At 44.2% G+C, this 21,338-nt stretch overlaps 1 protein-coding gene across 2 annotated transcripts; it reads right to left on the bottom strand.

Moving 5' to 3' along the window:
- Nucleotides 1–15,342, bottom strand: VPS37B (VPS37B subunit of ESCRT-I). 2 transcript variants are annotated; one of them, XM_075434730.1, is made up of 5 exons: nucleotides 15,159–15,237; nucleotides 10,961–11,039; nucleotides 6,157–6,328; nucleotides 5,451–5,533; nucleotides 1–4,316 (listed from the first exon to the last, which is right to left on the bottom strand). In XM_075434730.1, the coding sequence occupies exons 3-5, from the start codon at nucleotides 6,299–6,301 to the stop codon at nucleotides 3,816–3,818; spliced, it is 729 nt and encodes a 242-aa protein (XP_075290845.1). In that variant the 5' UTR covers nucleotides 6,302–6,328; nucleotides 10,961–11,039; nucleotides 15,159–15,237; the 3' UTR covers nucleotides 1–3,815. The 2 variants fall into 2 exon arrangements, with proteins under 2 accessions (XP_075290845.1, XP_075290844.1); XM_075434729.1 differs by lacking the exon at nucleotides 10,961–11,039 and having other exon boundaries at nucleotides 15,159–15,342.
- Between the last annotated feature and the right edge of the window lie 5,996 nt (nucleotides 15,343–21,338).

The raw sequence follows: 21,338 nt of genomic DNA, 5'->3' as shown, positions 1-21,338 counted from the left end.
CCAAGAGAGATACGCTATTTTATTTAAAATCAGACCACAGTAGATTACAGAAAGACTTATTATGCAAACAAATCCACTGTACGTTTCACAACTTGCTAGGCATGTAAAATTGCCCCGTTACCAGACTGTCCAGGATTACAGAGGAACCGCTGGGGTGCAGGACGACTCTACCTCCTCCGAGCGCAACGTTTGCCAAGTAGCTCTGTATCCAGGCTAAAGGACTCGTCGATTTGAGCTCTGTGTCTCAGTTACTATTCCAGTTTGAGAAGGCAGAGAGGTCCCAAAAGAGGTCGAGACTGAGGTTGGGGAAGTTGGGGCACTACATGTCCAGGGCTCTGCCTCCTGGCATCGCGTGAAAGCTTATTTTCTCTACAGTCTCCCCAGGGTCCCTGGTACGAAGGTGACCTGTGCGGATCAGCCGTGCTAGAACAACCGACTCCGCTTCCTCTCGGGGACAGCACTGAAGTGCAGCGAAACTCATCCTTGAGTTAGAACCATTCAATGCTGATCATCGATTAAACGACCTAACCGCATACGACTGAATTACTCATAACTTACAAAACTGCATACAAAAGACTGGCAGAAGTAATGCCACCCAAAGAGAGCATCTTCAACGCTACCAACGCTCTACAGCCGTGTTACACATCCTGTTTAAAAGACTTCTCTCCACTCCAATTGCTTTGGGGAAGTATATGCTATTTGCAGCAGACATTAAAAATCCTCAAGACAACATAATAATATATATATTTTGGCAAGCATACTGAGCCACCCCCTCTCAAGTCTCTGCTTGCCTATGGCATTTTAATCTCACTACCTCATAAACAGTGCAAATTAGTATGATTCTGAACATCCTAACCATAGCAGAATTTATTTATTAGCTATAACAGAACAGGAGAAGCTGTCTGAGGGGCAACAGGTCGAAAGCACCGACGCACCCCTTGCCCCATTTATTCAGGTTAGCGTTCTAGAAACTTTGTTTCTGAAAGGATTTGAACAGCTTCCCGCAGTCCTCTTTCTCCTTTAGACATCACCAGCAGTCAAGTATCTATTTACAGTTTGTGCGTGCGCACACACGATTAATGGCAGAAAGTCTCCCATGAGCAGCTGGATTTCAGTTATCAGATCACTATAACTGAAACGTCACATTAGTTACATCATCCGTGTTCGAACTTACCCACCAGCGAAGGCAACTGACGCTTACAAATAGCAGATACAGCTTTCGGTTTTTTCTGAAGTACGAGGGTGAGGTTGTTTTTTGTGAAAGAAAGCGCTCTTGAAGAGCCCTTAAATTAGAGTTGAGCAATGGCCATTCAAATGATAAAAATGCTAATATCCTAGTATTACAATCACAAGTAGTGATCCTAAGGCACATCAGCCACATGCATACGCAATAATGCATTGTTTTGCTTTCAGACAGAGAAATTGCATTAGCTTTGTCTGTATTTAGTTTGCACAAGAGTTTGTTTTTCGATAAAGTATCCCTGAAAGGTCATGTTATCACAAAAATTACCAAAAGACAGAAAATTTAACAAGTAGTAAAAATATTTTTGGACTACTAATACCAATAAAGTTAGATACATAAAATGCAGTGCAAATTCACAACACACGTATCTATCACCTCCATCACTTCTGAGGGTTTCCAACCCTCGGGGAAAAAAAGTTGGCACTTGATAAGTGTCAGGAAGATACCTGGTTGTTTTCGTTAAACATTAGCAAAACTAATTTGAGAAAGTGTTTTAGAGTTCTTGTGTAGCAGGCTCACAGTACGAATTTCTGTACTCAGTCACCACCCTGGTAGCCCCCACCCACTTTAATTCTTTCTAGGACGCAAATCATTTCTACAGCAGACTTCTGTTTAGCATTCAGATACAACAGTTGCCATCCAAATACTGGCACTAATAGCACAGCAAAATTACTTTGAAACGAGTCATAATTAACCATGCTTATACGAAGCTTCAGTGAGAAAATAATACCAAGAAAAGATATTACACTATTTTAAAAAAACCACACATCCTGTACCATCACTAGATTACAGAAAAAACACACTTTGCAAACAAATCCAATGCACATTGCTTCATAAAATCCCCTTCTATAGAAACTTTGCAGACTTACACCGGGGAATAGGTTCAGATGCCAGTAACGCTGACCAACCTTCTGCCCTTTGTCTTCAGAAGGCAAAACAAGCCAAATAATCGTATTTTCAGAATAGAGAGCTTCCTGTTATGAGCTTAATTTCAGATTAGTATTTGCTAGCAACCACCACACTCCAGAGGAAATGATTAAGGGACAAGCCAAGGGCCTTAGGTCAATAAAAAAAAAAAAAAATTCTATTTTGACTGATGCTGTTTGCAGTACAGACTTCCAAACAATGTAGTGCATTCCAGGACAATGATATGAAAATGTTTTGAAATAATGCAGGGGCTACGACAGATTCTGGACTGTGAGTTTCTTAAATTACCACGAGTTAGCTGAAAGTTGTTTGTGGATGTGAGAATTTGATAATGAATTTATGGGACGCATTCTGCGCAAGCAATAAGCGTTCAGATTTGCCTCCCCCAACGCCAGACTAAAATACCAGCATGTGTCTGCACCTGAGGCTTCAAGAGTCACACAGAGCGAAATCTGAGCTCCCCTAAAATGCCTCCCCCTCCAGTGGCATACGGAGTCGGGAATGGATTCTGTAAGGTGCAAACAGCCACCACAGAGTTCAAAAAGCTTTTCTGTTTCGCCTGCTTGCAGAGAAACGTTAACTGCAAATTCCAGATAGATACACATGCCAAAAACGGCAAAGCTAAAGGAACTGGGGAAGTTAAAAATAGTTCTGCAAAGAGAGAGACCGAGTTTGAGGGATAAAATGAAATTGTGGAGCTCCAAGTGGGCAATTACATGATGTGAAAACCCAGTACTTGATTAAGAAAATACCCTGCCCAGATTCCTGGAATCACATGATATCAAAAGCTAAGCACCTGTGTAAAAAAATCACTTTTGTATCCAAGGTGTGAAAAAGAAAAAAAATGTAAGAAAGAGTCTTAATAGGCAAGGAAATAAAAACACCTGGTAAAATTTCTATAAAACCCTAAACTGGCTCTACAAACAGTTTAGTTTAATTTCAAGAGACCAGGACTTTCAGAATATCAAGCTACTGAGGAGTGGGAGGAGTGTGTACTTTTATTACGAAAAGTCTAAGGTAACAACCGAAATGTAGAAATGAAACTCTTGTAACTTTTACTGTGTAAAAACTATAGAACATTTTCTGACAAGAGTTTCAGTTCAGTGAGCTCTGAAAGTGTTGTGCACCTGGCCAAGAAGGCCGCTGTCTGGGCACACTGCAAAGCACGCTGCAGCGGTCCATCGCAACTCTCTGCCCGGTATTCAGATAGGGTTGTTGCTATCCAAACACTGGCACCGATAGAGAATTCTTTAGAGAGACAAATAGCTCCCAGTTTGCCACGCATACACCCAGCTGCGATGGGAGTACATCAGAACAGAAGACGATGCTGATTTACCATCACTAAAGAATTCAGAGCACGATCTGATTTGTAATGGCAGGAAATCCACTGTACTTTGTTTCACAAGTTGATGGATTTACAAAATCTAGACCTTTATCACCTTCCTAGAAAAACCTCGTTGTCACTGATACTCAAAAACAAAAATAATCACATTTACCACACGCAATTGCAAACCTCTGTGCCACAGCTCGAAATTTGTACTCCATTGTGCAAAAAACAGAGGCTTTCCATTGCCTACATTAAGTCTGTGACGGGGAGAAAAAGGAAATATAAGCACCAATACATAAGTTAGGCGCACCAAAATATTCACTGGAGGATAAAGCCAGGATGTGGCGGAAGGCGAGGTGGTCTTTGGGGAAGAGCTGGAGGATACTGTGGTACAAATGGAGATGGGTATCCTGGCTGTGGCATTTGACTTCCAGACTGAACTCCTGGTCGAGGCGGGAGAGGAGGATACGGAGCACCTGGATAAGAAAGAGCTGGTCCTGAAGTCATGGCTGCAGTAAACGGAGTAGGAAAGCGTCCTGCCGGGACTGAAGGAGGTGGAGGGGGTGGTATTCGTCGGGGCACAACCGAAGGAGGAGTGCTTGCATCCGAAGTGTAGGAATCTTGAGGTGCTGGCGTTGTCTCGGGCGCTCTCGGCTGAGCCTGCGGCTGAGCCTGCGGAAGTCTCTGTCCCTTCAGCACCATTTCTTGCAGCTTCTCAATTTTCACACGTCGCAGGTGAGCCAGTTTACGCTTGCTCTGGTACTCATCAATGAAGGAATCCAGTGGTATTTCACCATCAAGAAACTTTTCTGCCATGTTCTGTCAAATATGGAACAATCTCTTAGAAAATGGCATGCTGCAAGAGAATCTACATGGCTTATATCCTAAAAATAGCACAATTTTGCCTGTGATTTTCCAGCTTGCATATGGCAGATGACTGGCATGCTAAGAATTCTGAGCAGAATTTTCAGTAAGTTATTACTCAGAAGCACTATGAGTTAAATATATTTTTTGCTTAAATTTACACTGAAGTAACAGCAGTAAGAACATCTGAATCTAGCTCTGCGCATTCCTCTGATCATCAGAGATGGGAACAAATCAAGTCCAACAGCTTTCCAGATTGCCAGCTAAGCTGAATTACAGCTCCACACTGCTTGCAGTGCCAATGGAAATACTAAGAACTCTGCAAGCCTCAGTAGAGAGGCAGATTATTGCTAAGCCAGGTTTGATACTCACGCTTACTTGTGGCTTTGGGTAAATAATGTTTACTAATTAAGAGAGAAGACCATACACATAACTACAAAATTCAGCTTGTCCCAGGAAATGTCTTTTTGTGATCACAACTCAGGGCCAATAAGCAGATTTTTCTTGCCCCGACGCTAACACACTATGTAGTGAGAACTTCCTACAGGCAAATCAGCAAACAAACCCAAACACTTCCATTATTCTGAAAACAGACCACTCTTCAAGCACTTGTATCGCAGCGAGTGGTGGCTTCTGCCACCTAGACAGATACGTTGGAATCATAATGGAATATTTCACTGGAAATGCTGGAGAAAAAACAGTGCTGGCACAGTTTTTCATTAGGTTACTAACTGACCTCTGTAATGGATTAATACATCTACCAGGCAAACACCACTAAAAAAAATATTCCACATTTATTCGCTACGAGTTTGAAGGCAATGCCCAGGAACTAGAACAGCTTGGCTTTCTTTTCCGAAAAGGAGCATCTTCTCTCTCAAACTTCAAAGACATTAAGAGTAAAAATTACTCAGATAAAACAATCTCGCTGAAACCAAATGACTGTTTATTGACGTTCACGGCAAAGACCAGCCCCTATCCTTCAAACCAGCCCTTTGGTCTGTCACACGTTCAATGCTACACTGCAGCTGTGTACACTGGAAGTCTTCGGTAATGGGTGGAAGTGGCAGAATTGCAGTGTAGTGTCATTACCTCTGTGTCTTCCTCAATCTTAGCTCCCTCGGTCTGAAGCAGCGCCAGCAGTGTCTCCAGTGAAGCATTACTGGACTGTCTGTCTGTAACGGCACAAAGAGTAAAGGACAGCGGGCTCTAAGTGACTTCCAAATGAAGCTACACAGCCTCAGCAAGCGTAAACATTTCTCAGGCACCTATGTACAACTAGCATACTCCATTCTTCTAGACAGGATGATCTACAGTAAGAAAATATATTAAGTAGTTTAGGAATATTGTCAGAAGGCAAAAAGCCGAAATTTAATTACAATTCAATAATATTGAAAGACAAAGAACTTCAGGAAGTGCAGTATCAGACACATAATACTGCATAATTCAGTATGAAATGAGAAAGTTAAATGCAATATTCCATTTGATTTATGATTAATCACTGAAAATTCAAATAGTGTTTTGCTTTTTAGCAAGATAAATGGATTTGATCATTTAGAGAAGAGCAGGTCAACAACAGGTATGTAACCACACAGTAACAGAAAGAATCCACAGCTACACCCAGTAACAGATACTTCATAAATCATTCGAAGCATGATCTATTTCAGAACTACACAAGAATGACATTTCATTTTGTATCCTAATTCACACAGCTAAAAATGAGACACCAAAAACCAAACAAAAAACATGCAACAGATTTACAAAACAGCACATCGTAATCGTCAACAGAAAATGTTACCTAGTTTTGTTTTCTTTATCTGGTACGCTTCAAAAAGAACTTGCAGCTCTCGGTATTTTTCGGTCAAATTTGATTTCAAAGACTCCAACTTTGGCTGGTACAAAAGATTGCCTTCTGCCAGACTGCGGTTGCTGGCGAGAGTCATGTCCTTGCTGTGTTGAACATTTTGGGCCTGAAAAAAAAAATAGTGTGTGAAATGACAGCGAAAATATTAAGCAAGACTAACGGTTATTCAGACAATATGAGCATCTCAAAACTTCTAAATACACCACAAAAGTAAGCTCTCTGTGAAAATTAGTACTATGGTATTGGACCTGCAACTAATAACAACACTTTTGGTCTTTTTATGAATACTAGGAATGTCTACTGTGTTGGTGGCTACGGTCAGCTTCAGCTATTGCGCTCTTTTCCCAGGATCTCTTATTTCTGCCACACAAAATCCTTTCTCACAAAATGTATTTTCACTGCTCTACTAATATACCATTTTACTAGCGCGTCATCTAGAAGGAATAAGGTGGTCTATGCTGCAAACAACTTGTTGAAACCATCTAGAATGACAACCGAATGTTGAAGCTCATGGAGAAAAGACCTTTGGAGCAATTGCCCTGAGAATAAGGATCTTTCTTTCCTTTCAGCTATGAGCATCTGTGAATGAATCGCTTCCGGAGCAGGAACTAGTACTGACCTGAAGTCACTTTCCTACACATTTTTCTCCACGTGCAGCAGAGAGCTCATTAAGGAGATTTCTTCTCCAAGCTGGAAATGATAATTACTTGAAGAGTTTGTGTTGTGGGCATGGTCTCCTAAGAACCCGCCTCTCCTCTGAGCAGGGCAGAGGTGCCCGTGAACACTGCTGCAGGCAGAATGGCTTTTATCCAACTAGAACAGGAACTGGGTTCCTGCTGCGCTGAACTGTGCAAGAGGCAGGTTTCGGTGGCACAGCAGTGGTTCCCACATACAAACCAGTCTCTGGGCAGTCACTTCGACATTTCTGCTACGTGGCAGAGGAGTGCAGTTTATGTCACCCCAGTTTCTTCTGATTTGTATCACAAACCGATGTGAGGTCCGACCTGCTGGCTGTCACAGCTTTGTGAGATCTGATTTTTACGTTCACGCCCTGCTACCTGAAGGTGCTTTGTATGAACTTTTACTCATTATTTGATGTTGATGGTTATTCATCTCCACCTTGCACACCACCTTACCATTCCCCCGTGTTGAATATTGACAGATAAAGCAACAGTTGCTTCTAAAAAAAAATCTTTGAATCCCACCAGTGAGATGCAATGCGGTTACAGAAGAACGTCATCTCTTCTCCTATTAAAATGCAAAAATCAAGGACTGCATCATTACGGTTCTTTCTTCAGAATATTCTTCCCCAACTATGTTAAATCAATCCTGGATTAATGCCAAAAGCCTGTTCTTCAGTTTAATCCTTCTGCTTAACAGCTCCTAGCCCAAAGACATTGTTCCTAAAGAACAAACAACAATTCTCAGAAAACCAAGACTTGGCAAAATGCTGAGATTGCTCACACACACACACACACACGTAATTTTATCAAGCCAGCCTCATGAGCTTTGGGAAATCTGAGTGTTTGGGGAAGTCTGTCCTGGATGTCACATCAGAGTCATTAAAATATTCAGACATCAAAAAGGGGGCGGGGCAGAGGAAGGGATCCAATTTCAGATTTTCAGTCTGAACCCACAAGTGGGATAGTTTTCCCATGGCACACCAGACTGATTCTGTTAAGCTGCCTTGAAAATCAACCAAACCTCTGGTACGTTTTTTGAGACCTACTACATTAATCTGCCCCTTCCAGCCCACATCGTCCCTGTGTAGTTGTAACAGATCTTATTTACGGACAGTCGCACTGAATTCAGTGCAAACGAGGAGTACCGTGCTTTCTTCCTTTCACACTCACGGGTGGATATAGGAGAGCCACACCTCAGAAACAGGAACAGAGGAAACCCAAATCAGCTATTTAAAGCCCAAGAAAGGAGCAGGATCGGAATTCAGGTGTTTTTGGCAGTCTGAGCACATGACTAGGTGCACTGGGTGAAAATCTTCTCCACATGTAGCAACAGTGTCTTCAAAAGCAATTACTTCCTTTTGAAATATTTATACACTGCTTTAATCTCCTAAATTCAAAATTGGTTCAATGTTACTTAAACATATCTTTGGCCCCACATACTACTCTTCAAATACCAAATTTCTACTCTCTTACACCCTGATCTTGCTAAATCACTAAAAAAAAAAAAATCATGTCAGGAATAATGCTGAGTCCTAAAGTCTACACCAATCAAAATAAAATTCTATTGCAAATTGTGAAAATCAGAGAAACTGTCCTTGCGATGCTATTTTGTCTTCTCGAGATTCTCACATCAAGCCTAAACAAGCTTCCAGCCCTATCCTTGTGTTCAGCTCAAATCTGAATAAAAAGAAAACCTTCTCTTCTCACTTTTGAATCCAATGCAAAATAATTTAAGTTAAACTGGTTGCTTCCATTTGTTTCTTTCCATATGATCCAATGCTGTTAAGACTGTTGCTTTCAGGAAGCCTAAGTCCCTCTATTTGACATTTTTTTCTAACAGTTATGAAGGGAACTATAATACACACAATTTAACAGCTTAATTACTGGCATCCAGCTTCTTAGCAAATCACCTGCCATCACCACAAGCTCTGCTAACTAGCTGTCTTCCGAACTGCCAGCCAAAGCAGATTGCGTGCAAAAAGATTCACGGTTTCTGATGCTGCCTCTCCTCTTTCACCATTTTAATGAGCAAACTACTTCCTTCAAGAGAGTTCAATTTGATCTGGTGATTGTATTTTCACTGCTCATGAGGCTGATCTTCTCATTTCAAAGCAGTTGCGCAGTCAGTCTGGGAAGACCAGTTTTCTGAGTGAACTTTGATCTTTCTTCAGGACGAAGAACATCAATGTTTCCTCTAGAGAGAAAAAAGGCCAGCGGACACAAACCTATAAACCTTTCAAGAGCACAAATCCCAGGAAAAGGAACCTTTTACTGAAATTGTATATAGTAAAGAGGAGAAGCAGGAACTCCAGGTAAACAGCCACAATACCAGAAAAAGCTTCCTCAAGTCAGACGAGGCCTTTGCAGTGTTTTTAAACGCTACTTTCACATAAGTCTCCTGCCTCACGGATCATAAAGTCTTTCAACAGGACTACGGAGGGGAAGGAGGAAGCAAATACCTAACTTTCTGCAATGATTTTCTGAGTGACTTTACTTTTAAATTATTTCAGATGTGTAAAGATGAACAAATATCAGCATGACATGATTTACCTGACGTGTAAAAACAAGAAAAAAAAATAAATCAGTATTATGAAGTATCTACATCTAACGCAGAGTGACATCCTTCCCTTTCCTTAGCATCTGATATCTAGCAGTTATGGACTATTCTAAACTTAAGCAAAAGTCTTAAAAATACTTCTTTTAAAACTGAAAAACGTTAAGGTATTCGTAATTGCACTTTAAGTTACAAGACTTAATGACTCAACTTTTTCCATTTTATACCACTTCTAAGAAGGGCACATTTTTTCTACAGAAGTTGAACAAAAAACATGATTGACATTTAATGATCAATTCAAGGTGTCACTCTTGAAGTCTTCACTTCCAGCATTAGTCTGTGTCAAATTTCTTCAAAAAATGGACACCTGAAGAGATGAGAAACTCAAACCGAGTCTTACTCAACATCATGAGAAGCACCAGTTCCTCAAACACAAGGTAAATGTAAGGAGGAGCTGGTGAAGACCCATTCACCTGTTCGGGACATTTAAACACCTCACACCACTGAAAAAATTTGAAGTTGCTGGAATGAGGGAATTCTATTTCACAACAACCAGAACAGATATAAAGCCCAAAGCAAGGCCCCCTGAATACAGTCACAATTTTACAAAACGGAATAATCTCTGGCACTGACGTTAAGGTCCGCATAATAAACTTTTCTGCAACTGTTCCAGTGCATTTAGAAGCTAATTCAAGGAATCAGAAAAGCAAACACTGTGAAGTTAGCCTAAAAAGCCCTGCAGAACACTTCCAAAAAACGTTGACTAATTTAAAACAAAAACAAACAGTTGCAAAATCCTCCAAGGGTCAAAGATACAGCGCAGCATGACCAGTCTATTAAGATTATCAACGCAACACAAAGCAAGCTTTCAGCATCCGTTCACAGCTTTCCACAAGCCCAAGACAATAGCCAAGCAAGGAATAAATCCAAGAGAGGTTATTTTGTTGTCAGATGTGATGTATTAGCAGGGAACTGCTACTGTGCCAGATGTTCACCTGCCTACTGGCAGCGCAATGAAAAAACGTTATTAAGAAAAATAAGCATATAGTATGCGACTCCCTCAGAATTGCTACCAAGACTACAGAGGTCACGAGCACTTCAACAGGCAAGAAATATTCATCTGAAAACAGATGAGAAACACCAGTCAGAATCACGAGACATAATGAGATAGGACAATATTAAAGAGAACATATACTCTTTTGTTTGTTTGTTTTAAACTGCTAAGCTCTCCCTACGAATTCTGACTGGGACAAATGGGGCAACAATACTGAGCTGCTTGTAAAAGGATTTTGATGGCAGAAGGATTGCTCTACCACTGAGTACACTACTCAGACCAAAACGTGCGTGCTGCAAGAAAATGAAGCCATGGACACACAGAGGTTATTACAGACAAAAATAATGATTTATGCAGCGCTTCAAAATGTTAAGATGCTTAAAATGGTGAGTTTCTTTAACAGAAATCATTTGAATAATTTTACTCAAGAGTTTATTTAATACGCACTTCCAAGAACCGGCAGCAGCAACTGCTTTGGGAACTGACATTCTGCTACTTTCATCAACCGCAGCTTCGTTTCCTCCCACTTTTAAAAAAAGAAGAAAAATGTTGGATAAAATTAAAACAGAAGCTAGTACTAGCTTAGCAACATTTTCACTATTTATCATTTACTCCAAAATAATGATCTGCAGCATTATTTGTGCAAAATGTCTCTGAGCGGCGTCACTCCGGTTCATCCGAAAGCACGTGCCCAGAAGAACAATTCCAGAGCAGATGCCTCCCAAGATGCAGCCTGAGCGGCTGAAATCCCAGCTACCCACGAAGTCCATCGAGTGCTGCTATAATTACAAGCTTGCCTTGGCAAGCACCACGGCAAGTAGTCTCTCGGTACTCTCAAGAAAAAGTCTCTTAAGGAGCTATAAATAAAAAGAAGTTTTATGTGGCACCATGTTAATTGCTTTATACATAGCATATATCCACATTCGTTTTAGGTTTCTCTGGTCTTGCTTCTAGCCTTTATCATTCCCACATTCTCTCCCTCACTTACGCATACTTGTAAATTTGGAACAAAATATGCAGTCACACTGCAGAAGCACAACGATGCACGCTCATAGTCTCAGACTAACCCCTGAAACAGGAGCCGACAGGTGCAGAGTAGGAGAATAGAGACTTCTTTTACAGCAGACTATTTAAGAGCGCTTTTCATTAAATACTGGTGACTGATAATACACCCTCTAACAACACCTGTTTGGTAATAAATATTAATACAGAGTCCAAAGTAACTAGATTTGCTAAATTTAGGTCTTCTGATTATGTAAGCACTAGCTTTAAAAATGACAAAATAAAGGTTAAAAGGTAAGCTGCGATTCCTAAACGTTTATTCCAGAGGAAAGAAGCACCCAGAACTGCAATTTGCACTCATCAGACACAGACAGATTACTCATCTGTTGCTTAGCTGGAAGAGAAAAATCTATAGTTGTCACCAAGTCTAATTCCTAACTTTGTAACTAAATTTCATGTTTGGCAAAGATGAACATAACCACTTACACAATGTGGTTGTAGGACAGGAGTTAGAATCCAAGAAATCTGGGCACACATTCACATAGTTTTAACTTGGACTTTCTGCACTGCCCGATCTTTTCAATCAGCTTTTGAGAAAAGGACTACGCTCGAAAACCCCTTCTATGCTTGCCAGTGTACTCTGAAATCCTGGAATGAGAGGAAGGCAAACATTTCTGACTTTTTTATTTCATATAATTAAGGTCTTCAAGAGCAAATAATTTTTGGCAGTAGAACCTCAGCGGTCAGTAACACAATGTTGCACTGTTACTAAAGTGATGTTCCAGTAGAAAAAACTCCTTTTCCCAGGAGAAATTCTTTGAGTTACCACCAGTGTCAGGTCACAAATTCTCTCATCTACGCTGTTCAGAGTTACCATGCGGAGATTGACTCTTATAAACAATGTACTTTTATTTAATGAAGATGAATACTGTAGATGCACTACAGAGATTAACCTCAAAGGATTATTAAAAAAAAAAAACCCTCCTCAATTTTAAAAGGCTAGGAGTACCACACAATTGGCTTCCTTCCTCTTTCTATCACACAAGATGTTCGTTGTTTAAGCGCTAGAAGCCCAGGGGCTTCAAAAACAACCTTCGAGACAGAAAAAGCAACTTCGCTCTTTGATGCCCCATTTTTACATAGCTGGGGGTACAGCGTGAAGGACACTGTGCATGCACATTACCCCAGCGAAACACGAATGTGCGTGTGAGCACGCGCACACAGACATATAGATATACATGGATATATACACACACCCCCACAACGACATACAAATCCTGCTCCAATGCTGCACAGGAATACACTCACTTCAAGGCTGGGAGGCGCCTATTTTTAGCTATTAGCAAGAAAGCCAAGTGGTTTTCCAAATCCTCCTCTTGGTGAACAAAACACTGGGTGTTGAGCTGGGTTTCCCTTGCAACAAGGAGAACAAAGGTTTTTTCAATTACGGAATAATCAGCTTTAAGCCAACTTTGCCACTGAAAATACCAGTGACCTCAGAGAAATGACTCAGGAATCCTGATTTAATTGGCATGCCACAACAAAATTACGAATCTAAGGACTCTGGAATAACCCTACAACCTAGATATGTAAGGACTGACAACCAAACATCTACACCAGTAGCAGTGAAGTCACCATGGTTCCTCCTTAATGTTCAGGATTTCCCTCTCTCCCTCTTCCTGCCACATACTGCACACTGAAAAATCAGGACCCAGTAGCACAAACCCAAGCAGCAAACAATCCAGTGGAGGCAAAACCAGAACGAGGAAGAAATATTTGAGCACGGCCAATTCCTCCCAAGGTGGGTAAATGTGTTTCTAGATGAACAGACTCTCGTAAAAGCCTCCGTGTGCCATAAAAGAGGATTATACACGACAGTCGCGTAGCTGTATTTCCACACAGCCTGGATACCTTCAAACCCAGCCACATTTTCCAAACACCACAAAATATTCCCTCAGGCCTGGAGAACTTTACTCTACAATTTAAGAGCCTTTTGCTGCCAACAAAAGAGGAAAACCAGAGGGTCAAATTGAGAATTTGGTCTAGTTCTGCAGTGAGAGAGGATCTTTTCTGCTACGGTCATGAGGTTTTCTGTCAGTTCTGACCTACAGTCTTAAGTGTGTACTGACAAATAAGTAATAAAAAAAGCGCAGCCCACTGAGCCAGGCCGCCTACTGATGTACCTTGTCAGAGGTCACACTGAAAGCAGCAATACTGCACCCATTTATGTCTTTACAAAGTTAAGCCCCTTATAATCTGTTCACTTTCCTTCAATATTTAGTCCTGATATAACAGGGTACTCCTGCCCCTCGGTAAACCACGATGCCTCTAAGATCTCTGCATGTTTTACTTATCGCAGCAGTATCTGTTTCTTCAGCAGCTTAAATTCTCAAAATACAAGCTCATACGAAAAGCTATGATGCCTGCCCCCCTTTCGCAAATCTATTTACACAAAGTTCAAAATACAAATTGTTGCATAACGCACAAGTAAATTCCCTGGGACACCTTATTACCTCGGCCTTCAGTGGGCTTCTTCATCCGTAATTCTTTGACAATTTGTTTTGAGGTGATCCAGAACAACTACCTTGCAAGCACCGAATTGGCAGGAATCTTAGTTTGAGGGAAAGCAATTATAATCGATTTTATTTAATCAGCTAAGCTTCTTTCTCAAGGATATAGTGCCACTTTTTCTTTTGTCCTGGGGCTTTTGTCCTCCAATTAAAAAAAAAAACCAAACCGAAAACCAGTAACTAAAAGACCCAGGGAAGTACAGCACATTTCTTTCTTTTACAATTTTCATATAAATGGTTTAATCTGATTTGTTGCTGACTACACAGAGCCTTTTAGGAGCATCTGTGGCCAAACCAACCTGGAACGCCCTCATATCAGAACTGTAACACACAGCGTCCACTGGCAGATAGAAAAACCAGTAAAAGACAACCACAGCAGCAGGAAGAAAACAGGCTTCTGCGTTGTTTTAAGCAGCACAGATCCAAAGGCACGGCTCGGAGTCTGATACACGGACAAAGCCACTCCGGCCAGGCAAACCGAGCGCCGGGAAGCCCGACAGCCTCCACCGCGCCCAGCACGCCAGCTCGGGCACACAGAAATCCCTTTCTTATCGCTCGGAATCCAAGCTGCGCCGAGATCGAGACCACAAACGGGACCGGCTTCACCCCAGCAAACCCCTTGCTGGTGGCCAAGGCACCGAACAAGGGCTGCATTAACGGAGCAGCCGACCCCACCGCCGCTCCCCCAGCGCCTCCCCATTCCGCACCAACCGAGCGTTTTCAGCCCCTCAGCCCCCTCCCCCGGCACCCAGCGCTCGGGCACAGACCCCCCCCACCCCCCCCTCACCGGGACCAGCGAACAAAAGACCGGGAGGGGGTGGGGGGGAGAGGGGCAGGCAGCGCTTCCCTCAGCACTCGGGCTCCTCAGCTACCGGTCACTCCACGGCGGAGCCGCGGCCGGGAGGAGGGAGTCACCTGCGGAGGGGCTGGTGGTCATTAACACAACCCCCCCCTCCCCCCAATTAGCAAGCGGCAATGGAGGCGGCGGGACAGCGAGTCCCGGGGCCGTGAGGGGGGCGGCGGCCCGAGGGGAGGCCGCGGCCCGGCGCTGCGCGGTCGCCCCCCACCCTCACCTCTTCCATCTCGCGGGCCATGTCCTGGAGCTGCTCCTCGTCGTCCAGCAGCGCGCTCAGCTCCTGCAGGCTCAGCGCCTCCAGGCGCCGCGCGTCCACCGCCATCCCGGAGCGGCCACGGCCTGGCCCGGCCCGGTTCCCCCCGTCCCCGGCCCCGCTCCGCCGCCGCCGCCGCCGCCAACCGGAAGTGCCGCGGCGGTGTCGCCCCGGCGCGGGGTGGGCACCGCCCTCGGCGCCCCCTGCTGGGGGGGCGGGGCGGCAGTGCTCAAGGCGGGGCGTACCAAGGGGGGCTGGACGGCGGGGGGCGCTGGGAGAGCTGGCGGGCGGTACCAAGGGGGGACCGGGGAGGCTCGGCGCCTGAGGCGAGCAGGGGGCCTCGGGGTGGCGGGCGGCTGCGGGGCGTGAGGCCGGGGGGCCTTGAGGGGATCCCGGGAGGGGCCCAGGGCGAGCTGGGCCGTGGGGAGAAGGGGAGGCTGCGGGGGAGCCGATGTGGGATCCGTGTGTTGGATGGAGGCCGCCATGGGGTCACAGCGCACCAGGCCTGCGGCCCCCAGGCCCGAAGCCGGGCAGGAGAAGGCTCCCGGGGCGGCCGTGCCTGGCCCGGGTCAGGCTGCCGGCTGAGCGAGGCCGAGCGGCATTGCCCAAAGATACCAGGCCGTGGTGTCGGCCCGCGGAGCCCCTCACGGAGCGTGCTCTGTCTGCCTCGCTCATGTGATGGCGGCCCATACTCGAGGCCCGCAGCGTGCCGAGGGATGGCGGCCGTTGGAACAGACGCCTCGCTGGGATGGCTGGGCCAGCGCGGTTTCGGTTCACAGTTACACCGCAGGCCTTGGACCGGTAGCGGGGAGCGGCCTCTGTCCTGTGCCCTGCAAGGCGTGGGGAGCTGAGCTGTGGGCCTTCCCGTCAACGCCCGACGCAGCCAGTGGCAGTGCTCCTGCCTGGAAGTACCGTAGGCACGCTTGTCCTCCTTTTGTTTGTCACTGCACAGCTGTAAATTAGGAAGGAAAATCAGCAGAATAATTTAACTCGCACTTCCTTACCAGGTTGGGACTTAGCTACACTAAATCTCAAAAGAGCGACTGCATTATTGTTCTCAAGCCTAGGCTGAATACCTATTTAGGTTAAAAATAGCTAAAAATTGTATCTTGCCAAGCTTTGGTGCTAGGTCTTTTTGTCTGTCTTAAGCACTTTCTTCCTCAAGAATGAAGGTCAATAAATAAGCAATCAAAGATGTATTTTATGGTGAATTTAAATACTTTTGAAATGTAATGTAGCAAAAGCTCTGCATCAATTAAAACATCATAGCTACATTTTGTTCTCCTGATTTATATCTGTTAAGTCACCAACACTTTACTAGGCACTCTGTGGTAACACTTTGGAGGAGTAGCTCGCCAATTACTACTGATGTTAGCATAGCTGATAAAGACAATTAAGCCTAGAAATAATTATTTGCGTTAGCAGAGCCTAAGTTGTATGCATCTCTAGGCACACACCACCTTCCTGGCCTGCTTTTGTACCTAAGTGGTTGTGGGCGTGGGTGTGCTGCTTGCTGTGTGTTTAACGCCAGAGAGAGAACCAGAACGAGCAAACGAGCCAACGGAACAGGGCAGGGAATGGCCATGTGGTCATTGTCCTTTCTAGCTGACATTTTTGATCTACCTGGAAAAAGAAAAATCAATGTAGTGAACTGAATCAATCTCTGATGTAATGCTATTAAAATATAATGATGTTACATTCAGGAAGTGACTAGGTACTTCCTGGCAGAGCTGAATGAACACAGGACAGCTATACATTTGTTCTTTTGTCCTGTAACCAAACTCAGCTCTCCATTCCTCTCATCCCCCCAAAAGCCCCCTCTGTCATTATTATCCACAGATAATAAAGACCAACAACGTGATGCTGCTAGAGGAAGGCTCCCTGGCCCTCTGGCTGCTTAGTGCAAAGCATGACGCCAGCGGAGTGTATTCGGTGGCAGGTAAGAGCGAGGTGTTTGTCCAACAGGAAGCTGAGCTGAGCTTGCTTAGGGTGGGGAGAGGGTGATTAGTGATATGGGCACGTGTCCACTCATCCACGTCAACGCACCTGCCTGGCGCTGTGGTATGTGCTGAGCTCCTCCTTGTGCAGGGTGCTCTGCCTGGAGCACAGATGAGTAAGCAGCTGTACCCCTTGGCAGTGACATGGGTTTGCACAGCCACTGCAGCCTGACCTTGTCATTTAAAACTAATAGATAGTTGCTATGCCAACACGGTGTCATATACTGTATTTGCACATGTCAATTAAAACGACAGAGTTACACCCTTGTGTTAAGCCAGATCGTAAGTCTGCACAGGCAAACATACACACACATATAAATAAATAGAGGAATTATTTGCGGGATTAAAAGAAGCCCTTTCTTCGCAAGAATGGTAGTGATTTTAACTTCATAGCATAGCTAAATAATTGAGGGGGGGGGAGTGCAGTTTAGAAGCGTCTGACTCAGCTTCGTGTTGTAAATCTAGTTTTACCACTGCCTTTCTGTGTGATCCTGAGTGGAGTTCCCAGCTTCCCTCAACCATAGTGGCTTTTGCTTAAAAAGAGGCATAATAATAACTGCTCAGTCCCTGGCTGAGAGTGGAGAGGGAAAGTTCACACTGAACAGCACTTGTAGAGGTGCTCTGGGTGAGTATCTGGTGAAGGGCACTACAGCATGATAATAATTGTATTGTCAATATGCTGTCAGGAAAGATGGTTCACAGTGACCTTCTAAGGAGATTTTTTGTGACTAATTTTTGTAATGTGTGGGGTTAATGGAAGTTCACTGCTCTAGACATCAAGGAATGGATAATTTGAATTAGTCAGTGGTAACCTGTATTAAAGTTAGAAGCTGTGTAATGCAGACCAATGAAGTCCTCACAGAATGCACAGGGAGAACATAACTAATTTGTGCTCAAGTACAACATATATTGAAAATACGACTTCTCCCCGTGTAGGTACGTTTGGGTTCTGGGGATGTTGGAGAGGAGTGTCTATATTAAACATCTGGTCTGCTTTAGAGTACTTTGATCAGCATCTGCCTGTGATTGAGTTCTCAGGCTGGCCAGAAAAGCAGCTGAGGTTGAGAGACAAGAAAGAGGTTAGCTGCTTTTGTATAATTATATGTTCTACTCGAACAGGTAGGAAGGTGCCTTTCCATTCAGCAGTCTTCGAAAGATAAAGGTTTTGTGACAGTGCATCACTTGGACAGAATACGAAGGCTTGCAGATAAAGTAGGATTTCAGGCTGCAGGGATTATCAGTGCTGCAGGCTGAGATTTATCAGCTATGCAGCCCTGGTTCCTATTTGCCTTTGCTAAAATCCTTTTGAAGGGTGACAGTATTCGCAAACATTAGAACTGCAAGCAGGCAAAGTCCAGAAGTCAGGATTTCTTATGATGGGAGAAACGGAACAGAGAACTTGCAAGGATTACAGTGGAAACCATGTCATGGTGAATAAGGAGTCAGGCTTCAGTCTCGGGGAGAACTGGAATCCAGCCAAGTTTAAATTAGATGTTAGATTTTTTTTCTTTTTAAACTTGATCCTGGATTTCCTTCTGTCACCTCATATCCTTTTACGGTCAGTAGCACTGTACCCATGAATATTTATTAGATTTAGACATATTTTGCAAGTCACCTTCACAACAACTTCTTTTCTTTTCCTGGAAAAACTGGTTGGTTAAGCAGAGACTGAATTTGCAATGCTAATCTTTGGCGTTTATTAACCCTTATTAGTCTGGTTGCTCAACAGGCAGATAAGTTTTGAGGCTTATTTGCAATTTAATTTCCTTCTCTATATTAATCACAGTCCGTAGTTCTGTTTAGATTTCATAATCTGGATTCCTTCACACATGAAAATGACCTGCATATTCAGCGTCCTGGGAGAAAAACAGTAGTCCTGCTGTCCGAGAGAGGGCAAGAATGAATTTTTTAGTACTATACTCCTTCCTTCCAACGAGCCACAGGTGTGAGAAGAGGAGCAGGTTTATACATCTGCAAATATTTTCTTTGCCTTAAGCTCACAGTGAAGCTAAGTAGAAGAGTAGAAAAGGCAGATACTATTTTTCCTCCCCAGACTAAGATGCTCCTCTGAACCTGAGCTAGAAGCAGTCTATTTGCTTGTGGTATTTCCAGACCTGCTGAAGGCCTAGAAAGCGCAGCCACTGAAACACACACAGTTGCTTATTGAGGTTGGTGCACCAGGAGACGAGCGGTTGGAATAAACACAGCTGTGTTTTTTTCCATTACAGTGTTCTCATTTACTGGGTCAGTCAGCCACATACCTCGTCTGTGCAAAGTTACGGGGTAAATACAGGTCCTTAGGGAATCGCTAGGACTATAGGATCTACTCATGAACTTCATCTTGGATAGAGTTCTCCAGTGTTTAAATCAAATAAAGCTGTGGTTATACCTGTTACAGCGAATGGTTAGAGCTTATTAATAGTGAGGAAAACAACCTGCTGTGAAATGTACAGTCAACCTTTGTAATCAACTGTGCTTTCAAATGCCTAATTGCTTCCAGCTCTGCCATGACAGTCTTCGAGCCGTGCACCCCGAGTTCAGGTTTCAGATAAATCCAAGTGAGGTCCCTGTGGGACTATGTGGACTATTCCTTTTGAGGAGAAGGAACTTTATTGTCATGGCTGTAACTGAGAAGCTCCTGAACAGATCTCGTTTGGGTTCCCATGTAAATGTCAACTCTGAGCAAACCCACAGCCACAAAATACTACAGTTCAGGGTTTCAGAGGGAACAGTGGCCTTGTTTCCAGGAGAATAGCCTGAAAAACAGAGGCTGCCCACAGGCCGCGAGGCCCAAGGGATGGGGCAGCTCCAGGAGTCAGCTCGTATTCCAGCACTGGAGCAATTCCCACTGCTGCACTGGGTTAAGCTCATCTTCACTGCCAGGCTTAGGTTGGCTAACGGGCACCTCTGACCCCGGTTTTCACTTCAAAAAAGAAGGCACAGTTGGAATGGTTTTGAAAAGCAGGATTTTCTGTACGGTCACAGGGTTTGTACTGGGCCAGCAGAAATGTCTGCATGAGATGAATGCTGCTGGATCCCTGGGGGTGTGTGGAGCTCCCACCAGGCTTCCAGGCCATAAGAAAACCCTCACGGCTTTAGCATACAGCCAGAGCCACTTGTCACACACCAACAGCACAATGGAAGGACTTGTTCAAGCCACGAGACACAAGGCTCAGTGGAAAAGTAGCCTTGAGTTATCCAGATGCAAGAGAGAGAATTCAGCACCTGTGGCAATGAACAAAGTCAGGCCCTGTTATCAGCTTGGACTGGTGCCACCAGCAGAGACAATCTGCCCTTTCCAATAGGCTTGGGAAGCGGGGCTCCCTTCCTGAAATTCACTGTAGTCTTTGCAAGAAAACTAATCCGATTGTATCCTCCAGTTCCCCTTGTTGCAGCACTGCCTGGGAGGGGGATACACAGAGTACGATCAAATTCTCTTTTCTGGCATCTCTTGTGCTAAGGCGCGTTGTCCTACCAGCACTTCCCAGGGTGAGTCGGCTTCCTTAGTTCCCAGGTAACCCAATCTTCCCCCCCCCCATTTTTCAATTAAGCAGAAATTAATTCCACTTCTACGAACTGCTGGCCACATTCTGCTCACGGGTACTGATAAAAATGCAGAATTAATCACTTGCTCGCCGGCGCTGGGTGGAACCCCCAGTCTCTTCATACCCACAGTGCAAATTTTCATCAGGCAGGAATGCATGGCCATTTACTGAAGTGGTGATCTCAGGAGTGATTTAGGTGCGCCTGCAGTGCACGACAGAGGTTTCCTAAGTGGAGGGAGATAAGACAAAAAAATCTCATTCTTCCGAGGCACAGATTTTTATCGTATCACAAAAGCAAGCAGCTGAAAAAGATTCCAGTCGGGAAGCACGGTGCTTTGAGAACGGGTTAGTCTGCCTGTCCTTTCCTGCGAGACTACCAGATGGGATCCCAGATGAAAACAAGTTCTTCAACAGGTTACACCTACTGCTGTGGCTCACAGCCATTATCAGATGCTGGTCTCTTACATACCTAATTCTCCGTAGGTTCTTCTTGTCTCTCCCTGCAAGGGAGCCTGGACACGTGCAGCTGCATTCAGCCGTCACCTCTGATGAACGTTACCTTGAAAACCACGAAGGCAAAGAAACACCCCCACTAGATTGGC

Source organism: Opisthocomus hoazin, chromosome 13 (genome assembly GCF_030867145.1).
Source record: "Opisthocomus hoazin isolate bOpiHoa1 chromosome 13, bOpiHoa1.hap1, whole genome shotgun sequence".
Classification (NCBI taxonomy): domain Eukaryota; kingdom Metazoa; phylum Chordata; class Aves; order Opisthocomiformes; family Opisthocomidae; genus Opisthocomus; species Opisthocomus hoazin.
This window is presented reverse-complemented; position numbering and strand designations above follow the sequence as displayed.

Excerpts from the sequence above, each read along its gene's own strand:
- VPS37B (XM_075434729.1), bottom strand. The coding sequence starts at position 15,263 with ATGGCGGTGGACGCGCGGCGCCTGGAGGCGCTGAGCCTGCAGGAGCTG. Across the intron at positions 6,329-15,158 it reads TGGCCCGCGAGATGGAAGAG|GCCCAAAATGTTCAACACAG; the intron begins GTGAGGGTGGGG and ends TTTTTTTTTCAG. Across the intron at positions 4,317-5,450 it reads AGATTGAGGAAGACACAGAG|AACATGGCAGAAAAGTTTCT; the intron begins GTAATGACACTA and ends CATATTTGACAG.